Raw genomic sequence first — 22,535 nt, forward strand, 5'->3', positions numbered from 1 at the left:
CAAAAGGAACACCTACAAAATCATTACCCTCTAGCTTCCCTTTTATTCTCCCTCTATGTGCTTAAGGATCAGCGGGACAATAAAAGGGTGCACGGGCCTGGAAAATGAGGATTAAAAATAAATTGGGCAGTTCTGCTACCAATCATTTGCAAACAGCTGGATCACTTTTCAGCCTGCTGCAAAATAATACATTGTTCTCGGTAATTCAAAGCAATGAAAAGCAACCCAAAAGAATATACAAGAAGAAGTCTCAATATTTCAACAGAAAAGGAAATATTATCCATCTATTTCAGGTTCACAGAATGTATTCTTAAATTCTTACAAATCTCATTAAAACCAGGAAAATTACCTAGTACTGTATCTGTGCAATCAGACCATTCCACTTTTTTTTTCCATTTGATGCGGCCAAAAGATAGAATATCTCTACAACGCAGGTGGTCAGGTTAGCAGGGCAACTGAACTTATAGTACCCAATACAGGCCCAGCTTTCCATCTGCCACCACGACAGCCCCATTCTCCCACCCCAAAACAGTACAAGGTGAACTTATTTGAGGCAGAGATATTTACAAGAAAATTTAAAACTTGACATTATTTCAATACAATTTGATCTCATGAAATTTCAGCCCACTTTATTGCTGCAGTTCTGTATATCTGACAAACCTTAGTAGCGTCAGTTGCATCTTCTTGTGGCTCTGTAGCTTTCTAAAAACTTGATTTGATGCAGAAACACAGCCCATTTCAATAGGCAAAAGCTATTCTATTTCACAAGCAACCTTGCATGCCAACTTTCCAAATATTATATATCTGAATTAAAACGTGGGATGCAAACATAGCATTTTGTTTTCATAGTCTTGAGGAGTGCAGAAGTGCCAGTAAAGAAAAGTGAGCCTATATAATACTCTCACCTCCTGGGATGCAGAAAGTACTAGAGCCATCCAAAGTGTTAAAAAATGTTTCTTCAACATGCACACTTATGCAAATTAAACACCTCTCTTGAAAGCTGTTCCCACTTGTCTGCCTATGCAGAAATATGCACAAGCAACACTTTGTTGGGACCCCCAGTGAAGTGGTTCTGCATGCTCACAAACACAAAGACAGCTTGGACAGCTTTACAAGAGATGCAGCTGCTCAAACATCCAAGGAGAGGCGTCTCGTTTGTGCTAGTCTGGGCTGCCAAAAACTTCCTCTAATCACTCTGCACCATGGTAATCGGTACTATCTATTTTCTACCTAAGACAACTCTCCTGTATATAATAGCTAACAATATCCATAGAATTTAAAGTGCTTGTGGGGAAAAGAAGGGAAAAGAAGAAGTTAAAATAACATACTTAAAGTGCCATACTACATATAAAAGCTGGCTTGCAGGAAATAATAGCAAAAAAAGTGTAATAATTAAATGGATTCTTGAAATAATGCAGACAATGCCTTATGTCACACAAGTCAAGTGTACAATGCTTTCTTTCTCTTTGTATATGCATGTGCTAATCTGCCAGCAGGCTCCCCAAAGACTTTGGGAGTCAGTTTCACAGTGAGAGCAGCGATTGCAAGTTTCACCCACGTAGCATCTGGCCTTGCTCGCTGAGCACCAGTGGCGTAGCGTGGGGGGTGCAGGGAGGGCCGGCCGCACCAGGCGCAACATCTGGGGGGGGCGCATTAGATGCATTTTACTTTAATTACATCAGTATTTTCACGGGTTAGGGGGCGCAAATTACTTGCCTTGCCCCGGGTGCTGACAACCCACGCTACGCCACTGCTGAGCACGTTTCTTATGCCTCGCTGCAGTGATTTTTCCTCAAAATGTTCAGATTAATTACTTAGTTTACAGTCTGAAGCCTCATATGATCACCCTCATCCTGGAAACCCTGGCCCAAATACCCTCGGGCACGGGAAGAAGAATTGGTATTTGTCAAGAGCCACAAGAGAGAGGGAGGCAAAAAAAATTCATTCTCAAATGTTGTAAAACATGCCTTCTCCACAAAGCACTGACAATCTCCCCATGGTGCATTTTATACTGTATATAAAACTCATAAAATGCCAAGATATTTGTAGATACTTAATTCAACATATAGAGATTTGCAATCAAGGTATTAAAAAAAAGCATTGTTCTTGGAAATCTATATTAGGTATGCACGGTCAAGAGCTATAAACAATAATGTAGTTATATATAAACCAAGTGGTAAAATAAATAGCACCAGAGAAAGAGGCACAGAAATCTATGCTGAAATTGCACAGCATTCTCTTCCTGAGCAGACTACAGTTCCAATACCCAGTGGCTGCAAGAGGAACAACACTAATTTCAACGTTCTTTCAAGTTACGTTTCCTGAGGGTAGTAGATGTTATTCAAAATAGGCCACTGACACACACGCCAGTACTGCCACTGCTCCCCAGTTATTCATAGTTAAAGAGATCAATTTCATCTTCCTCTATAACAGTCTCTCCCATGTGTCATTGCTGTTAAAAGGTGACTCCATGTATATTTCATTATTATGGATTATGGGACAAAAATAACTAGAAGTCACTGATCTGATGGGAACAGAATGAGTTATAAATCATTCGTACGCACACACACACACGCATACACACACACAAAATGTATCAGTTTTCAACATAAAGAAAATAACTTGGTCATGATCCCCATATAGTGTAAGTAGTCATAAGTAGTCCTTATTTATCTATTTCTTTGGGGCTTCTGTAGGAGAACTTTCCACGCAGCTACCCTGTGCTTCTCTATTTACTTTGAGGGCCTTCCCATTGTTTTATCTCGATTGTCATTTGCGATTATTATTGATTTAGCAAACAGAATGCCATCTCTAAAATTTAGTTCTATTAACATAAAAAAATGATTCTTTGTTTCTATTATCTCACAGAAAACACCATCACTACGTGCTGTAGTTTGTTCTAGTACAGGGGTCAGCAACCTGAAACAGTGAAAGAGCCACTCGGAACCGGTTCCCTCACAAAAGAAAAAACTGGGAGCCCCCCAAAAATGTGTGCACATGTGCATACATGCGCGCATGCGCAGAACAGGGTTTGACTCAAGAGTGGAGCCAAGGCGAGATATGCACCTACCCTGCATATTTCAATTGATTGGTTGAACTTTTTTAGTCCCACTTTTTTTGGGGGGGGACTGCACATGGCAGAGGACTTGGAGCCTCAGGAGATGGCTGAAAGAGCCGCATGCGGCTCCGGAGCCGCGGGTTGCAGACCTGTGGTCTAGTACATGTAGGTTTGAATCATCATTCTTGAGATACATAACTGATATATTTCTAATAACAAAGTAAAAACACACGGTCGCCTTTGAGTCTATTTCCCGACAAGCATATCTCTATAATTTCCTTGGCATCATTATAGAAGTAGTTTGTCACTACCTTCTTCCCAGTCTGTTCCACAGCTTTAGGAATCTCCCATCCAAGCACTAACTGGATTTCTTTCAATTCTTTTGATTCTGCTTGGCTTTTTCAATATCTGCTAAGTGACTAAGTTCTGCCACAGGCTGAGAGGAGGCTGATAATAAAAAGAATTGCACTTGATGTTGTTCAATAAAGAAATAACATTGTTGCCAGTAAATCCATTCACAAGCTCAGTCAGAGAAAAGGAATGCAATTTCTGCCATGTTTAATTTGATGGGAGGAAGCCAGCAGGAGCAAAATAATCCTCAGCCTAATTTCCTAGCACAATAAGGTAACATATACTCTCTCTTTCCTATTTAAACAGATCTGCCATATTATTTTGACTACAATCACACAATACCATTCAAGTACAGCATAAGAAAAGGAACTCTGTAGAGCTTGCTCATCAATTAAAGCAGGGGTGTCAAAACTGCCGGCCCACGGGCCAGTTGCATCGTACAGAGGCCGCGCCCACCCCAGCTCTGCCAATGCAAAAAAAGTCACGATACGTCGTGACACGTCAGTTGATGTGGTGAGTTTTGACACCCGTGAATTAAAGCATCTGTTTTCCTAGCCTCAATTTCAGGTACTTCATTAATCTAAAAGGCTGGGGGCTTCCAACAAACACGATAATTCACATTAAGTTTCCCCACTTTTCTCTACTAGAATGTTAATGGAATGAATAAGGGCAAGGCAGCTATTTTACATTATAGCTAATGTGGATCATTCAACTGATGCACAAGTACAAGAAGCATAACTTCGTATTTTAAAGACGCTTAAAACGATGGTTTTCAATTTTTTTCCCCCCTCAAGGATCCCTTTTGAAGCCAACTTGCTTGCCACAGATATTGGAGTTTTCCTCATGAAAATTACAGAACAGAAATCCAGATTGGGAGCACAACAGGAGAAACGTTCCTTCCCACAACCTGGATTCAGACTACTACTTCTCCATAGCCTCCACAATCTTTTGCCTTTATAGAATTTGGCAACTAATGAAAACATGATTAATGTCTGTTTGAGAGAAAATCTCTAAGTGCATACAAAAAATGTATGAAAGAATATGCATTGCCAACTGTATTTCAATACGAGAAAAGCCTCCCTCCATCGATGACACAGCAAAGGGAACAAAAGCTACACCTGTATTCAGCATGCCTTTGTCGTCTTGACAAGTTTGCTTTTGCTTTCGATGAATGCGAATATAAGAATGCATGGAGATCAGGTAAAGGTAAAGGTTCCCCCGCACATGCATGCTAGTTGTTTCCAACTCTAGGGGCCGGTGCTCATCTCTGTTTCAAAGCCAAAGAAAGAGCAAGCGCTTGTCCAAGGACGTCTCCGTGGTCATGTGGCCGGCATGACCAAAGGCGCATGGAATGCTGTTACCTTCCCACCGTAGTGGTTCCTATTTTTCTACTTGCATTTTTACGTGCTTTCAAACTGCTAGGTTGGCAGAAGCTGGGACGAGTAACAGGCGCTCACTCTGTTACACGACACTCGGGATTCGACCTGCCAAACTGCCGATCTTCTGATCGACAAGCTCAGCGTCCTAACCACTGAGCCACCACGTCCCTTTTGGAGATCAGGTACTGATGTTCAAATGCCCAGACTAACTGGGAACATAAAAAACAATCCTATGCTAAGTCAGTTGGTCCACCTTGCCTAGTAAAGCAACTCTCCATGCTCTTCAGTACAGGTCATTTAGTAAGTTTTTCTACTGGAGACTGACTGCAAGCAAAGCATTTATGAAATATGAACTTGACCTCTCAAGACTCTTACAGGAAAAGTAGGCATAACTGTGACAAAATGAACCAGTTCCCTTCTGCATTAAAAAAAAGTTGCAGCATCTACGGAAGGGAAAGAATTTTTAGTGTGCTTTTAATATTCCTGAAGCAATTGTATGTTTATTTTTAAAAATAAAATTGAATAGTTTTTCAACAAGAAAAGTATCCACGTTTCAGCTCAAAAGATCTTATTTCATATATCTGTTTTCTGCAAAAGAGAAAATCACTTTATTGTCAGAAATTTATTTTTCACAGTGAAAAAAATGGAGTATTGCAAATTCACCAATACACATGCTGTTGTATTAGACCCATTGTGTCCAGTTTCCAAATTATACAGCATCTTCTACCTTAAACTATTAAAAACTGTGGAATCAAGGGCAGATTACTTAAGGAAGCAAAAACTGAAGAAGAATGTTTTATAAAAAGTAACACTGCAATTTTAAATGCCCGTCATTCAAATTTCTCAGCTTTTCATCAACAGCTAGAAAACAGTAAATTTTTGCCCCAGCAATCATTTGGCAGCATTAATTACATTAATTCTGGGGAACAGACAAGGTCACTAAAGGCTCTGTAATCAGCACCAATTCTCTCACTTAAAACAACCATTCACAGCAATAATTTATTAGCAGTCAGACCAAAAACTCTTGGATTACATCTGCCTTCCAGGAGTTCTTGTAGTTTGAAACTATTGGTAGTCACCTGAACTCTGTTTTCTGCAAAAAGCTTATACCTACCAAACAAATGGTGTTAGCACTTCAGTTATTGAATTAAAGCTTCTTTATGCGGTAAGTGAAGGATTACAGCTTCTGTTTCCTTTAAATGGAAACATTTAGCACGGTCCAATCAGCATAAATGCAGGAACGATGGATCTAAAAATTCACTGCAGCTTTCTAAACAGCACAGTTAGATGTATGCCTACATGAATATATTGGTGCAAAAAGTTCAACAAACTGAAGAATGGATGCATCTCGCCGGGGTATGCAGCAAACATAGCTTATATCACTGAAATAGAAGATTCAGTTAAAATGAGAAATAGATGGAGAAAACCCAAGTAGATTAAATATGCATTAAGCAACTCATTTTATCCAAGGAACAGGTTTTTTTCATATGCAGCTGCAACATTTCTGCTAATGTTGAAACAGTTCGATGAGTGCTGCATTCAGTATTTTTTGTGCCAATTTCAGTAAGGATCTATTTGCAGCGGTAGAAGCAAAAAGAAGCAATTTCTTTTAATTCTGCTATTGTTCAGAACAGAACCGAGTGACTCTCACTGAAAGAACCCATAACTATTTACTTTCTCAGCCTCTTTACAAAGGAGGGCTGGGGAGATTATATAGAAGACCTCTATTACACTGCTCTTAGAAACAGGGCTTAACTAAACATAATATGGTAAGTTAAATAAATAAATAAAAATAAATAAAAGAAGGTGTTACTTGCTAAATGGAATCTCAGTTCTATCTTGTTGGTATAATACAAAAAGGATATATATATATATATATAGAGAGAGAATATATACAGAATCAGGATTTGGGAAGCTGTGCAAGAATTGGCTATGAAGAAGTCCTTTTTGTAGAGACAGCTGACCCAGTCTTGAAGAAGAAAACTCATTAATGTTTAAGAAAAAAATTAAACACAATTTTTGCAACTGGAGGCAGTATTTCTGAGAAAAAACCCCTAATCTTAGACATCAATGGCAACATTTTAAAACTGTATACAAAACTTTTAATACAAATTATATAGAAGTAGTATTAAAACATCTGAGCCTGTTTTTAAATAGCGGTACTGATATGACTTGTCAATTTCTGGACATTTGTCAATAAATACGTTACCAGACTTATTTGACAGAGAACAGAGGAAGATCAGGGTCTGATTCCGGAATCACTCTGACTGGCTTTAGATTTTATGGCATTTGATGAGCAGTGGTGCCAAAAGGGGAACATATAAATAAAAAAAAGCTGTATATTGAGAATAATTCCATAGGCTTTTGGTTCACATTCACCTGCAAATCTGAGTTTGCTTTTTTTTCAGCAGAACCCCAAATTTATTCCAGTCTACCGTGTTTCCCCGAAAGTAAGGCCTACCCTGAAAAAAAAGCCCTAGCTTGATTTGGGGGGATAGGCCTAATATAAACCCTACCTCAAAAATAAGCTCGAGTTTTGGAGCGAGGTAAAACTCAAATACTTTGGCCACCTAATGAGAAGGAAGGACTCACTGGAGAAGAGCCTCATGCTGGGAAAGATTGAGGGCAAGAGAAGAAGGGGACGACAGAGAATGAGGTGGCTGGATGGAGTCACTGAAGCAGTAGGCGTGAGCTTAAATGGACTCCAGAAGATGGTAGAGGACAGGAAGGCCTGGAGGAACATTGTCCATAGGGTCGCGATGGGTCGGACACGACTTCGCAGCTAACAACAACAACAAGACACTTAAAAATCAAGCGAGGGGGGTGGAGCTGCCCCACGTACCCGCTTACCTTGCAGCCAAGCTTCTCCTCGCAGGCCTACTTCTTCTGCAGTGTCTTCTGCAGCCAGGCCTGCATTTCTCAGTCACAGGTCTGAGAGAACCAAGCTGCAGAGGCCTTCCAGAAAGGCCTGACTGCCAAATGCAGGCCGGAATGCGGCTGCTCTTTTGGCCGCAGAAGTAGTAGACCGGCTGGGGGGGGCTGTCAGTGCCAGAAGTGAGTAAGACATCCCTTGAAAATAAGACCTGGCGCCTTTTTTGGAGGCCAAAAAAAAAAAAAAGGCCTGGTCTTATTTTCAGGGAAACACGGTAGTTCGTACAGTAAGGCAAAAGGTATTTTCAAACTCTGCTAGTGGTTTAAGCCATCGAAAAGTAATCTAGGCCACAAAAGCTGGAGGTCTAGTAGTAGTTTTCATTCTCAGAACAAAACATCCAAACAAATGGGGAAAAAAAGTCATGAACAAGTAAGGAAATCAATGCCACGTGAGGCAAGAATGGGGAACATGTCAGATCAAGACATATAGCAAGCCCTGTATTCCTGGAGCAAAAAGACATCAGATATTATGGGCCTCTACAGATTTTATAAAGAAGAGCACCTGCAGAAGAGATAAAAATATATACCCTGTGCTGAAGAAATGGCTTCACAGGAGAGAAGGAAGGCACTGGTTAAAAGTTTTAATCTGAGATTTACAAATGGGGAATTTGTAAAGGACCAACAAATGTTCAGAAATATATCTGTAAATGCAGTATACCAGGATTGGACTATAACAATCTAGATGGCCTATTTTTTAAAAAAAACACTGATCAAACCTGGCAGGCAAAATAGGGCAGGCTTTGCTTTCTCCTTTATCTTGCTCCAGGACAAGCAGGGGCAAGTTCTGACAGCACACCCACGTTCCCTGCACATGTAATGTCCACCTCCTCTAGCTCTTCGCTACCAAAATGAATCACTGGTTTGATCATGAGAATCGTCTTAGTGCTTTATGCTGGAATGTATCTTGCTTGACAAAATTAAATGAAAATTTGGACTTGAAGCAAAGTAAAGTTTTCATTAAACTGTCACTTAATTCAGGGATTTATTTATTTATTTATTTATTTATTTATTTATTTTTGTATTACTTCTCACAGCCCCGGATGCTTTCTAACAGTTTGTGTAACGATGATAGAGGTAGTCCTTGATTTACGACAGCAATTGGGATCGGAATTTCTGTCACTAAGCCACAAGGTCATAAAATACAACCACATCCACTAGTGACAATAATCGCTTGCACTTCTAGTTGCCATTGTAAATCAAATCTCACAGTCCTTAGGGAAGGAAACTTCCTGCTGGCTTCCTAAGATCAAGTCCGTGGTGAAACTGACAGGACATGGCTCTCCAGCAAGTCAGCAGGTAAATGAGTGGCTGCTGCCGGATGGGGGAGGGCGTGAGGGCAGTGAGGCTTGGTGACGGAGTGCAAGGGTGCACGGGGGATGTGAAATGTGGTGAGGTTCAGTGAAGGTATGAAAGAATTGGGGACAGTGTGCATGTGACTAGCGTGGCGCAAGCACAGAGGGGCTGTGGAAGGGTGCACGGTTGGGCAGTGATTGGCGATCATCCCTGCCAGCTTTCCCGTTGACTTTCTGGGGAAACCAGCAAGGAAGGTAGCAAACGGTGATCATGTGATCGCGGAGCACCGCAACCAGTCATAAGTGCGAACCAGCTGCCAAGTGTCCAGATCAGGATCATGTGACCGGGGAGGGTATTGGAATGGCAGGAAATCTGAGGACTGGTCATAACCATCATTCAATCAATGACATCATAAATTTGAATGGCCATTTCATTAAACGTATGAGACTACCTGTATATGGAAAACATGACTTAAATGGCAACTAATGGCGTAAGTAAATAGATTTTCCATAAGGATATGCCTACAGAATATAAAATGACACATAATCTTAGAATATTGAGCCTATTTTTGTTCCCTTGTTGTGACATTCTCCAATCTTTTCCTATAATTGAGATACAGAATTCCATATCACAAACATGAACAGACTTATTTAAAAGGATTAAGCAAATTAAATGGAATGTATCTGCCAATACAGAACCGATTTCCCAACACATCTTAATGAAACATGACCTTGTACATACAGAGGCAGCCCCACCTACAAATCAGAAGTGCTAAAAAGGACATCCCCAAAACATCAGTCTGCTATTGCAAGAAACAACATGCTGAATTCTCAAAATCTTTTGCCTGATCCAACAAGTGTCAAAGTTATATACTTGATCTTCAGTACTCAATTTGCAATTCTAAAATTGGCTTCCAGAAACATATATTACACCTGTCCACCTCCAACTAAGCATCTTTAGCCATCTTTGGTGAACTTGCCCATTGGAAAGGAAACAAAGTATCAGATTTTACTCATTCAAAATATTTATATCAGAGAAAATATACCCTTCAAAATTCTGGAGCACAGAACTCACAATCAGAATGATTGTAGATTATTGTCTACTAAGAAATTTTTAAAAATGCTATATTTAATTTTAACTCCTCCTCTCAAAGACCAATGTTTTGCAAACAATTGACAAATTGTTTTTTTTTCTTTTAAAAGAGCTAATAATGTTACAAACATTCTTAGAAAATAGATTTACCTAATCTGCCTATAACCTATTGGCAAAACTATGCAAGATCTCATCCTTTCAACCAAAACAGAATCCTTTAGGACTAATCCTGGGTCTCTTCCAACAGACAATAACTATAGTTCAATATATAGCATCTGATCGTTTAATAGTCCAGGACTACAAAACTCCCGAAAACAATTTATGAGATTCATTCAAAAAATGTGGCATAAGCAGCAATTTCCAATAAGATTAGAATTTAATTCATTTGTATTTGGATATTTTTGCTAGTATGTAAAATTCTGGTATATTTACAGATCTTATACAGTATTAATAAGTAGATGAATCTTTTACTAAAACGAGTTTACTTATAATAATAAAAAAACTGATACCTTTATATCATGAAATAATGGAGCCACATTTAAATTCTGAGCAGCTGATTGGTTCTCTTGTTGATTGGTCGTTTGAATGGTCTGGTTTCTTACATATTCATATGCTTCATCAATATAATCAGCTGCTCAGAATTTAAATGTAGCTCCAAACAAACAACCAATCATAAGACCAACTGACCACACTGGCACACAAAACATTTATAAGCTAAGGAGACTGGAATAAGAAAATCCTGCTAATGATGTTACCTAGTTTGGTAACGAAACGTTCAGAAACTATATTGAAACAAGCTTGGAGAGCACACAATTGCCAAAATCTTTATGTTTTTTCCAATTATAATCATATTTCCAAATTCCACTTTTCAGGCTCATTGTATTATATTTTTTAAAAACCGTGCCATTAAACAGCAAAAGAGGATTTTCTACAGCAATTCTGTGTCAAATCAAGGGGAAGGTTTTTTTAAACAAAATGAAAGAACAAGTAAAGCTTATCAAATATACAACTCAGTTCAATTTAGAAGAACCAGACATTAGAAATTGAATACATCAGAAGTAAAACTCATAAAATCTTAAGATTCTTAGCAAGAAATGTTTTCAAATTCAGAGATTAGGCTCTCTTCTGACAAAAAAATCTGTATTTCTTAAAAAAATACAGCTTACTGATCACCAACCTTTTCAGACACCGAAGACATGACAAAGTTGCATCCTGAGTTCATGTGGATCTCTAAATATAAGTTGGAGTCTCACAAATATTTGGAAAAAGCATCTCTCATTCTCAAGCAAAAAAGCAATACAATTGTTTAGATTCTTTTTCCTTTTTTGTTCTACGTTTGTTTATACTAGCTATTTTAAAGCAAATCAGGCAATTCAGACATGCAGTGCAATGATGTGTGTAAGAATTATATTAATTTTACTCTATTGCTTTTGGTAAGATTAATGCATAGCAGCAGACGCAGGAAGATAATGGCAAATTTCACATTGAGGATTCATTTTGCAAGTGCAGGGCAATGAAATTATCCTTTCCTCCTAATGCTCTGTCATTCTTTGAAAGAAAAGAGGTAAATCTAAGTCCAACCTACCAAGTCTCATTAAAAATGAGATAAATTACTCACTACATTTTTTTTGAAGTTAGACATTAGGTAATGAGGTATAATATTAAAGAGTTTTTACTTCCCTTTTGAGTCACATTATGAATCAATTTAGCACATGTGAAAATGTCCAGATGCACTGAATAAAAAAAATAGGTTACCAACACATCTACGCTATAGAATCTAGAGAATAATGGATGGCAATATAACCAATGCCTAATGTCTCCAACAATAACTTCAAGAAGCTCATTACCAGACTTGCCTTTAAGGTTAAAGCACTGAATACAAAAATTCCAGCACAAGTAAATGTTTCACTGCAGAACAAAAAAAGGAAGCATCACCACAGGTTTGCTTCAGTTCTGTCTAATACAAACACTTTTATTTGCCACTTTCGTTCAAACACTACTAGCATTTACTAAAATGAATACTTTCCATTTTGCTACACAAAGAAAGCATAAGAGCCTGAAACAAGTTTAAGTATTGAAACACGCCTTGCGAACTTAGGCGCCATCAGCTCTTAACTTATTTGTATAAATAGCACGTTGTTTAGAATAACTTAAGAAAGGAACAATCAAGGTAGAATGTGGGGGGGAAAAGTAAGATCTCAAGACAGAATCAAACAGTGCAACAGGTTTTTTTTCAGCTCCAGCCGCATCAACACCATGGGTTTCCACATAAATGGTCAAATGAAGTTAGATTTTTTTTGCTAAGTGGTCCACTGCCCATTCTAGCAATTATATTCTGCCACCCGGCAGGGACAGAAGAACAGCTGTCAACAGATACAATGCCTTAATATTTGGCATGATTTGGATTATACAAATCATAACAACCTGCATGTTTTCCTGCAAGGCTTCTAACTCTTTAAAGAGTGTCAGGCTCTTCAAGAACACAAGAAAATCCACCCTTCTATCTAGCTTTCCCAGTAATACACGTTTACAAGGATTTCTTGTTTACACTAGAAATGTACTGTCTGAATAAACCCACAAAGCTCAGGGTATTTTGGCAGCTCTTACATTTTATCAAGCCGCAGATCAAGGTCATTTTCTGCATGTACGCACACTTGTACCTTCACATAGACACACAAACAAAATATTGAATCCTGGTCTCATTTGACACCATGACTGCATCCAGAGGTAATATTATCTGAACATAAACCCAAAGTTAACTGTAATTATAGCCTGCTGAAATAAATCACCTTCACAAAATGTGATTTGACTTTGTCTGCTTCAATGAATCACACCTAAGGTTCATTCACATTTGTCTGGGTCCAGCTTTCAAAATAAACTGCGTTGCTTATAAAAGGAAATAAGTGTTTCCCAACTCCTCCAGGCATATTGAAAGAAGAGACTGGGTAGATTGGTGGCACAAGCCTCTTACAGGCTTTTTCTCATAAATGTAGCCTTCCGTATGAATAAGCTGATTGGACAACTAAAGCTATAAACCCAGTTCAAAAGAAGAATGGGCAAGAATATTGGCTCATTTGCACGCAAGTAAAAATGACATCTTTCAATGGCTGCAAGTAAAAGCACATTTCACAAGCTTTATTTTTCTTTTAAAATGAAGCCTGGGCTAAGAGGCAAGAAATGCCCAATGATTCTGGCCAGGCTAAATAAAGAGGAGTCTACCAGCAAGCAGGTAATAACCGATGACACAATTCTGGATTACTTGGTCCCTCCTCTGTTCACAGTATCAGTTCAAAAAGAACTTACAGCTCTGTAAATGCCACATTCAACAATCCATTATAACTCTTTGCCCCCTTAATATGTATGGATTTTTGCTGCATTCTGCTTTGGAGGAAACTCTTATATAGAAATACTACACTGTCATCAATTCAGCAAAGAAATATTCCCATTATAATTATATATTTATATATATTTATATATATATACATATATATATCTCATACGTGTAGATAAATAAATGTATGCCATACAAGCTTGGTAACATTTTTAAAATTCTATTCTTAAATGCTTAAAAACTTTGTTATAAACTAACTAGAAATATTTTCCAATTCTCTTTTAATGTAAATTGTCTCTTTTTGGTAGATTTGAAAGTTATGATTAAAGCAGCATATAGATAAGATATATTCCCATCTATTATTCCTCCCTACTTCATTCAGAAGAAAAGTGTGTGTGTGTGTGTGGGGGGTGTTTGGGAGAATCAGAATTAACCTTTTCAATGAGTTTTGAATCGTTATCTTTGTGATCACACAGAAAAATCACTGCTTGCTTTATCATGAATTGGGGGAAATGGAACAAATTCCTCGGTTAACATAAAAAAAGAAATGTGCACATAGGGAGGAAAGGGGAAAGCATCAAACAATTTTCATTCTTCCTGCGAGCATAATTAAGAGTTTCATTCTTAGAAGCAAGAAATGTGTGGAGTAAGAAGGCAAGACTGGCGAAATATTAATATTATACAAACCTAAGCATGTTTACCAAGAAGCCGTTTCTTTACCATAAAATCGTACAATAATTCCTCTCTCCATTCATTTCACGACTCCACCACATCTCAAGCTTTCTCCTATAACTTTTGCTTCAGCCATTTTAGTTCCATGTAATCTATAATATTAGCATTATGCCAACTCTTCTCCTTTGTTCTACAGTATTGCTACTAAAATACCAACACAGAACTTAATTTGCAAATTTAAGACACTTATTTGAAATATTTGCTGTCCTGCACATGTATCCTTTCAGTTATAAACAGAATATTAAGAAACACAAGATGCATATTTCCTGGATTTGGCAGAGAGAAAAAAGAGAGAGATTGAGATATCCCTACTTTATATGTGAAATATTATAGAGGTGTAAAGGAAAAGTTGTCATTGCTTACAGGAAATGGGAGCTTTTACCCTACTGAATTGTAGGAGTCTTTTTTTTGCATGTTTTTCATATAAAAATACCAAACAGGGAAACAAAGACAAACCAGGATTTCTTCTCCCACTGAGATCCATCTATTTTGATATACAAATATTGCTGTTTCATTAGATCAAGTTCAGGGGAGGCAAAGGATGACCTTTGGAGAGAAAAAAAGCCACTGTTTTAAAAATTCATCATAACTAGAAATCTACTTTTCAGTTTTTTGCAGCACACATAGAATAAGCAAGAATCGTGACGTGTTCTGCACTACCGATATTTCACAACTGAAAATATCATTCAAACATGGCAGACCCTCATAGTTACTGCCTTCTTTTTCAGTAGCTTAATTATTTAAATATTGTGTCATCTTTAAAATACTGCTCAAAAAATTGCTAGCCTTATAACAAACAGGCAAGGCCACACATGTTGAAATGGTAAGCCCCCTCCCCCCTAATAAAAGCCCTTAGGTAATGGGTCAATTTTTTTTAAAAAAAAAAGATACATCAAAACAAAATAAGATAAAACACACTCAGGCATGGTTGGTTATACTACAACAACAGCCGTTCTTCTCAAAAAAGAATTACCTGGGAAATAAGAGTGGGGCACAAAACAACAAAAACCAATTCCTGACCCCATGTATCTTGTGGAGGTATAATGATTTTGATAAATACAGACGCTGATGCTCTGCATACACATAGCTCGAACTCTGCAGCCCATAGGACCGCAGGATCTGTTGCTAAGAAATAAGAAAAATCTATTTCTCCTTGTTCGCTACTGAATACTTCTTTTTTTAAAAAAAAAAAGAAAAGAAAAAAAAAAGAAAAAGCCCACCCCCTCCGAAGTTGTTAATCCCTGAATCAGAGGTTAGTTAACCCAGTTTTTGTTTTCTCCTTTCCAAAGAGATGGGAGAAAAATAAGGGAAACCATAAGCACTTTGTTACAGCACTGTCTCTTTTTTTGTTTTGGCAACCTCTCAGGAGTGTCTCCGTCCAGTGGCAACATTGCACAACCAACTACAGGAGCTCACCGTCCTCCCAGTGGGTTTCGCTTATCCTACAGAAGATCCCCTGATCCACTGGGCTTCTGGCCTCAATCTGGCCCAGTAGTCGATACGGATCCCTGTGCCGTTTCCCCAGCCAGACCAGCTTCTTCCTGAAGAGGAGACCCTTCCTCGGCTTGCCCTCTGGAGGTGACAGTGGTCTCTGGAGAGATGCTGTGCGATCCCTCCAGAGGCATACAGCCAGGGTGATTCTTACGAAAGTGCTGGTTGAGGATAGCCTGGAAGGGGAAGCTCTTCCCACAGACGTGGCAGTGAAAAGGCTTGTTGCCTGTATGTTTCCGGATATGATACTCCAGCTGATCCTTGCGGGTGTACTTTTTGCCACACATCCGGCAAACAAAAGGGGTGATGCCCATATGAAGCCGCATGTGCCGGTCCAGACTACCCTTCTGGTTGAAGGATTTGGCACAGTAGATGCAAGTCAGGCGTGGGTTGTAACGAAACCACCGCTCAGATACTTCCTGTTCACGGAGGTATTCCACATAGCCACTGACTCCAACAATAGCTGACTCCTCCACCTAGAACAGAAACATTATGAGGAAAAATAAAAGTTGGCTAAATATTATGGTGGACATTAACAAGAAGGCTTAGACATCTTTACGGCTGATGAGCAACATCCAGATTTAGAAGCGTTATTTCTCAAGAGTATTAAAGACTAAGACACAACAACAAAGAGCGTCAGGTTTATGCCTTGCCTGAAACTTCCTGGAATCATATGGTGATCACTGCAAAAAAACAAGACTTTTTTTTTTAAAAAAATCAAATAAAAAAAATCCAGTATAATGTATTTTTAAACTACATGTAGAGTAATAAAAATTAAAACTTTCCATGGTACATTAACATTCATACCAATTAATGGTTTGATTGGCATGAATGTGAATGTACCATGCAAAGTTTTAATTTTTAATACTCTACATGTAGTTTAAAAATACATATACTGGATTTTTTTAAAAAAAATTAATCAAGCTTTATGTGGGATTGTCCTTGAAGTCTTCCACTTAAGCAAATTAAACAACCCCAGCAATTTTTTTTTAGCACAGAGGGGAAAGTACTCTGAAGTCTGTAAGAGCCTTGCATATTCATCTGCTGGACAAAATTAAAAATGTTTAGTTTGATACACAACAATGTGGGACAGCCATGTTTCACTAAACTGTCCTGGGCTCATCATCCAAATCCATAAGATGAAATAAAAACATTTTGCGTATCCCAATGCAGAGGGTTTTCTTATGACCCTGGGATGACTAAGGTTACACTTCTAAAATGCAATACCTATGTTATAGTTTTGCTTTTAACATACTTCTGTGTGCATCCTGAGCAGACAGGGTTAGGAAACAAGATAAAATTTTGAAACATAAAGAGGGTTTATGGCTTTCAGATACATTAGCAGAATTCTGCTTGTTAGTTCACTGATTAATAGTGTTTAGATACATATAAAAAGCACATTTCTTCACATTCCTTCCTATTTTCTGAAGTACTCATACTCTTATTATAATTAATAATAGAGCATTTCTCTCTTCCATTCTGGGCCAGTCTTTCCAATTCTGCCTTACTCTACACTCTCAACACACAATATCCATTTTCAAATTATTCACTGATATTTTTACAGTCTTACAAATATACAGACACCTTCTCTCTTTTCTCACTTTCATTTGCTTATCCTGCCATATACTCCAATTTTTTTGTTGTAATAACTCCAATAAAATCTTCTTCCTGCTTATGCCATTGCCTGATTCAGGAAATTGAATTACCAACCTTCTTGTCTAATTCACCACTAGCCCACCAACATAACACAGTAGCAGAGTGTGTCCGTGCATGCTTGTGTGTTTGTGTGGATTACGCACACATTGCAGTGAACTACAGGTCAGTAGATAGTAACTTTTGACTTCCCAATCTAGGACTGATAAATGACTGACTAAAGTCAACTCAACTAGGCTTCCATATGTAAGGAAAGACCAGAACCTGGGTCTTGCCATTCTTAGCACAGCACCTTAATACTTGTTCTCTCTCTCTCCCAGTCTCACACACATACAAACACAACCCAATAACACATAAACACACCAACGGTGAAGTGCCTCTCTACAGCTACTCTTATGAAACATCAGCATCATGATTATCATCACAGAGCTCACCATGAGTCACCTACCTGGGAACTGGGCTGCTTGGGTTCCTCCATCCGCCATGGAGATTCACTTTTTGACCTGTACCGATCATTGACAGTAACCACACTACCTGAAGGGCTAAATCTGCAGATGGAAAATGAGATTAAGAGCTATTGGTGTAATATACAAATGCTCTGAAAAAATAAGAAAAAAATGGAGATCCTGCTCCACCATTAACTGATAATAGTGAGAACGGCTTGGATAAAATATAAAGCAAACAGAAATAAATTAAGAAAACCCTAAAGCTATAAATGGTAGCTTTAAGATTTATGAAGCAATTTAATTTCTCAAGTCAGGAAATAAAATTAATGTAAGAAAAGATGGCTTTGCCTGAAACAAATTTGTCAAAATGGAAACATGAAATTTATTATTTGTACACTGCCTGCATATGAAGTACTAAGTGTTTTTTTTTTGGTTTTTAGAGTTTTTACAGACGACTAAGTCTGCACTCTTTAACTTCCAAAAGCAGTTGCATAAAATGTTAAACAAAAAAATTAGCATATCAAAAGGTAATAAAAGCAGGGCACACAGTATCTGACACATAAGCCACAGATACCCCCTCATATACAAGACCAGGCATGGGTACTTCTTTAATATTACCTATTAGAGATAAGAAAGAAGATTCTCCAAACAAAACAGCCTAATTCAGATTAAACTAACCTTAATCACTAAGGTGACTATAAAATGTTTTAATAAATCAAGATTAGTTTTCCAAATCATGGTTTGTAGTAACTATTGGTTGGAATTTAATAAATAAATATAATATCTGAACTGGCAAGTAAGTTATAGCCATTTCTCCAGAGGCTTAGGTATGGTTATGCTAAAAAAAATAAATACAACAAACCTGCTCAAACAAAACAAAAGCAGAAAAATCCACTGATTTTTCAGGAATCAATTGAAGGAAAAGGTTACAATTTAGACAGACCAAGCTAGAGACTGCAAATTTTCCTCATGATGATTTGCAAGCATGCAATTCTCTGTTTTTAAATAGAGAAAAATTCTGACTATCTTTCCAAAGTATCTTGCATTTTTTTGTCTATTAGTAAATTTTCAGTTTTTAATATATACATATATATGTGTTAGATGTTTGTTAAGCATTCAGGATACACTTCCTTGGTCCCAGACATGGGACAAATCTTATTTCCTGTTTCAGCCTTGCCCAAGGCCATCTACAGGCAGTAGCCACAGCAGTGGCAGCTCATATTTGTGTAAATTTTTTTTTGGAGCTAAAACTCAAATACTTTGGCCACCTAATGAGAAGGAAGGACTCATTGGAGAAAAGCCTAATGCTGGGAAAGATTGAGGGCAATAGAAGAAAGGGACGACAGAGAATGAGGTGGCTGGATGGAGTCACTGAAGCAGTAGGCATGAGCTTAAATGGACTCCAGAAGATGGTAGAGGACAGGAAGGCCTGGAGGAACGTTGTCCATAGGGTTGCGATGGGTCGGACACGACTTTGCAGCTAACAACAACTATATATATATACACACTATCTTCCATAAAAAAACACACACAAACCGCTATCTGAACGCACTCTCACACCACCACCCAGCACAGATCAACTCCGTAGCCAAGACACTCATCTCCAGAACAAAACACCTAGCTGACGAACAACACCTAAAAACCGAACTAAACACTCTCACTAATGCACTAACAGCCAATGGATTCCAAAGAAACACGATTACCAACTTAATCTGAAGAGAGACACCCACAAAAACCCAAGACAGAGAACAAGAAAATGGCAAAGCCCTCCTCCCATATTTAAAAGGGACCACAGACAGAATCAGCAAGGTCCTCCAAAAACACAACATCAAAACAGCATTCTACACAGACAGAAAAATATCCACCATCCTAAGAAACCCCAAGGACATAATTGGGTTAGAAAACCAAGGAATATACGAAATCCCATGCACCACCTGCCCCACCACATACATCGGACAGACCAACAGAAGAATAAGTGCACGCATTGAAGAGCACAAAAACTCATTCAGAAAGGGAGAACAAACTTCATCCCTGGTCCAACACTTTGAAGCCACGGGACATGAAATTGATTTTAAAAAACCCAAAACTATCGCCAAAATTGAACATTTTAACAACAGAATAATCAGAGAAGCCATTGAGATAGAAAAATGCCCCCACAGCATGAACAAACAAGATGATACCTCTCGCCTACCAGCCATTTGGAAACCCACCTTGATTGACAGATGAGGCCCAACCACCAAGAATGATACCAGACCCAAACACATGATAACATCACATGACATCACCACCACACAACCATTCAAAAAGCAAATCCGAACCCACAATGATGAGGCACAACCACAAAACAGAAACCTAACTACAGCTGCAACATCAGCCACTTTAAACCCCTCCAAACCACACAATAAGCAAACTGACACCCACTATAAAAACATGGCACCACCACAAACACGAAGCCGAACAAAAGCAGCACAACTCACCAGCTCAGGTCTGGGGCTGGCAGCTGAGACCAGCCCATCCACTCAGAACACACCCCCACCCAATCAGAACACACCCACCATTCAAAACACACTCCCACCCAATCAGAACACACTTGGTCCCCCACCCAATCAGAGCACACCTCCACCCACAGAACACACCCCCTCTGGCAGTTTAAAAAAGAGGAACAGCCAGCCACATGCTTCTCCCAGAAGAAGGAAGCTAAAGCCACCAGCCTGATGATGACGGATGGGATTCCGTCGAAACGTTGCGCCTACACCTTTAGTTCTACGTGGGGAAAAACCCGAATAACCAAAGATCCACATAGGTTTTCGCGGGTGTTTGTATGTATATCTTTGGTCATTCGGGTTTTTTCCCACGTAGAATTGAAGGTGTAAGAGCAACGTTTCGATGAAATCTCATCCGTCATCCTCAGGCTGGTGGCTGAAGCTGAAGTCACCAGCCTGAGGATGACGGATGAGATTTCGTCGAAACGTTGCTCTTACACCTTCAATTCTACGTGGGAAAAAACCCAAATGACCAAAGATATACATATACATACATACATACATACATACATACATACATACATATATATATATCAGATTTATTCTGAGTAAATTAAAATTAGTATTTTAAGTTCCAGAGTGCAGACTACACATTTCTTAGAATTAAATTGAAAACAAAACTTAGTTTTAGACCAATACAGCAAAGTAATAAATAATTCTTGGTGGTAGAAAGCCAGAAAAGAAGCCAGTGTGTTGGTATTGGGACTAGCAGTTAGAAGTCTTAAGTCCGGCCTTAATCACAGAGGTTCACTGGGTGATTTTAGATCAGTCACCCTCCCCCACTCCGCCAGGACTGTTGTGAGAAAAATAGAGAGGCAGCAATGCCATGTATGGTGTCTTGAGTTTTTGAATGAAAGGTGAAATAGAAATCAATGTTAAATAATAATAAAGCTAGAAATATAATAACCTGCTTTTATAAGATGTTATAAGGCGTATTATAGAAAACATCCTGAAAAATCATGAACTCTATGATACTCTTAATTGGCTCTTTGTCCAGTTCACCATTTCTTCACTTTCTGAAGTTACTCTGCAGATTGCCTCCAATCATCTTATTTAATGTGTTTTGTTCCACTTTGATGTTTTTAGATTACGAGCTTTACACTGCAAGAATAGTGCCTGCAATATTCTAACATTTTTACAGCACCTTTGACATGGCATGAGGTGTATTATTCTTAAAAAGCACCAATAACGTTCAGTCTTACCTGTCTGTTTCAGTGCTGGTTGGCCTGGCTACTTTTGTTCCCGATGAGCCCAAACTGTAATTTTCCTGTCCCACTGATCCATGGCCTGTCGTGTCAATCACCATAGCAGTGACTTCCTCAGCACTGCTCCCATCTTCTCCAGATGGCTGATTCTCTGTCCCCAGCCACTCCTCCAGGTTTTCTGTCTTGATTCGCACTGCTCCAAGGACTTTAACATCATCATCACCCTGCCCACCATGGTCTGCCACTCCAGTTTCTACATACCATTGACCTGCCCTATTAATCCTCAGTATGGGTTCCCGGCTCTCCACATCTGAGCTCTGTTCAATTATTTGAGGACTTGTAGACTCCTCAGGAGGACTAAGTTCCCGAATGTCCAGAATTGTGCTAACCTGGCCCATACGACTTCCTTTTGGAGTGCTATGATGAGGACTCAGCGATCGATTGAGAGACGGGGAAGCTCGATGAGATTCTGGAGGCCTTTCTTGGTGCTTCGTTCTTGTTTGGCTCAATTCCATTTCCACTTCAGCCACATTAATTTTGAAATGAATTCCCTCCAGGATTTGTGTACATTTATCTATAATATGTTGCATTTGTAGAAAACTAGCTGCTGTCAGGTAACTTATTATATCGGCAAGCTGGAGGCATATTCTCCCGGTGTAGCAAAAAGAAAGGAGCTGCTCAAACACGGTGGGATTCTTGATAACAGAGATGGAGACTGTGCTCATTTCATTGAGTGACATATGATCTCGAAAATAAGGCGAGCTAGCAGCCAGCACTACCTTGTGCGCCCTAAAAGCTTGGCCTTGCACATTAACCACAATGTCACACAGCCGGCCCTGCATGCGAAGCTGGTTAAGATGGCTCAAAACCGAATTGCTGAAATCAGGAATCTCCAACTGAATGTTCCCACTTTTCTCCATGACGGCTCCAGTTGCAGGTGGAGCAACCCTAACAATGGAAAAATATACCGCTGAATTAGAAAGAGCTTCTCCGTTTCTATATGTTTTGTAATGCATGACATTTTTAATTT

General features: G+C 38.8%; 1 protein-coding gene across 1 annotated transcript in view; it reads right to left on the reverse strand.

Moving 5' to 3' along the window:
* Positions 1 to 22,447, reverse strand: part of ZBTB37 (zinc finger and BTB domain containing 37) — a 74,626-nt gene extending 52,179 nt beyond the window's left edge. Inside the window, exons 1-3 of the mRNA XM_083359465.1 lie at positions 21,503 to 22,447; positions 17,760 to 17,859; positions 15,584 to 16,134 (exon numbers count right to left, since the gene is read on the reverse strand). Of these exons, the coding sequence (XP_083215591.1) occupies positions 15,646 to 16,134; positions 17,760 to 17,859; positions 21,503 to 22,425 (1,512 nt within the window). The 5' untranslated portion in view covers positions 22,426 to 22,447 and the 3' untranslated portion in view covers positions 15,584 to 15,645. The remainder of the gene's footprint in view (positions 1 to 15,583; positions 16,135 to 17,759; positions 17,860 to 21,502) is intronic.
* Between the last annotated feature and the right edge of the window lie 88 nt (positions 22,448 to 22,535).

The sequence above is a fragment of the Vipera ursinii genome, assembly GCF_947247035.1.
Source record: "Vipera ursinii genome assembly, chromosome: 3".
NCBI classification, from domain to species: domain Eukaryota; kingdom Metazoa; phylum Chordata; class Lepidosauria; order Squamata; family Viperidae; genus Vipera; species Vipera ursinii.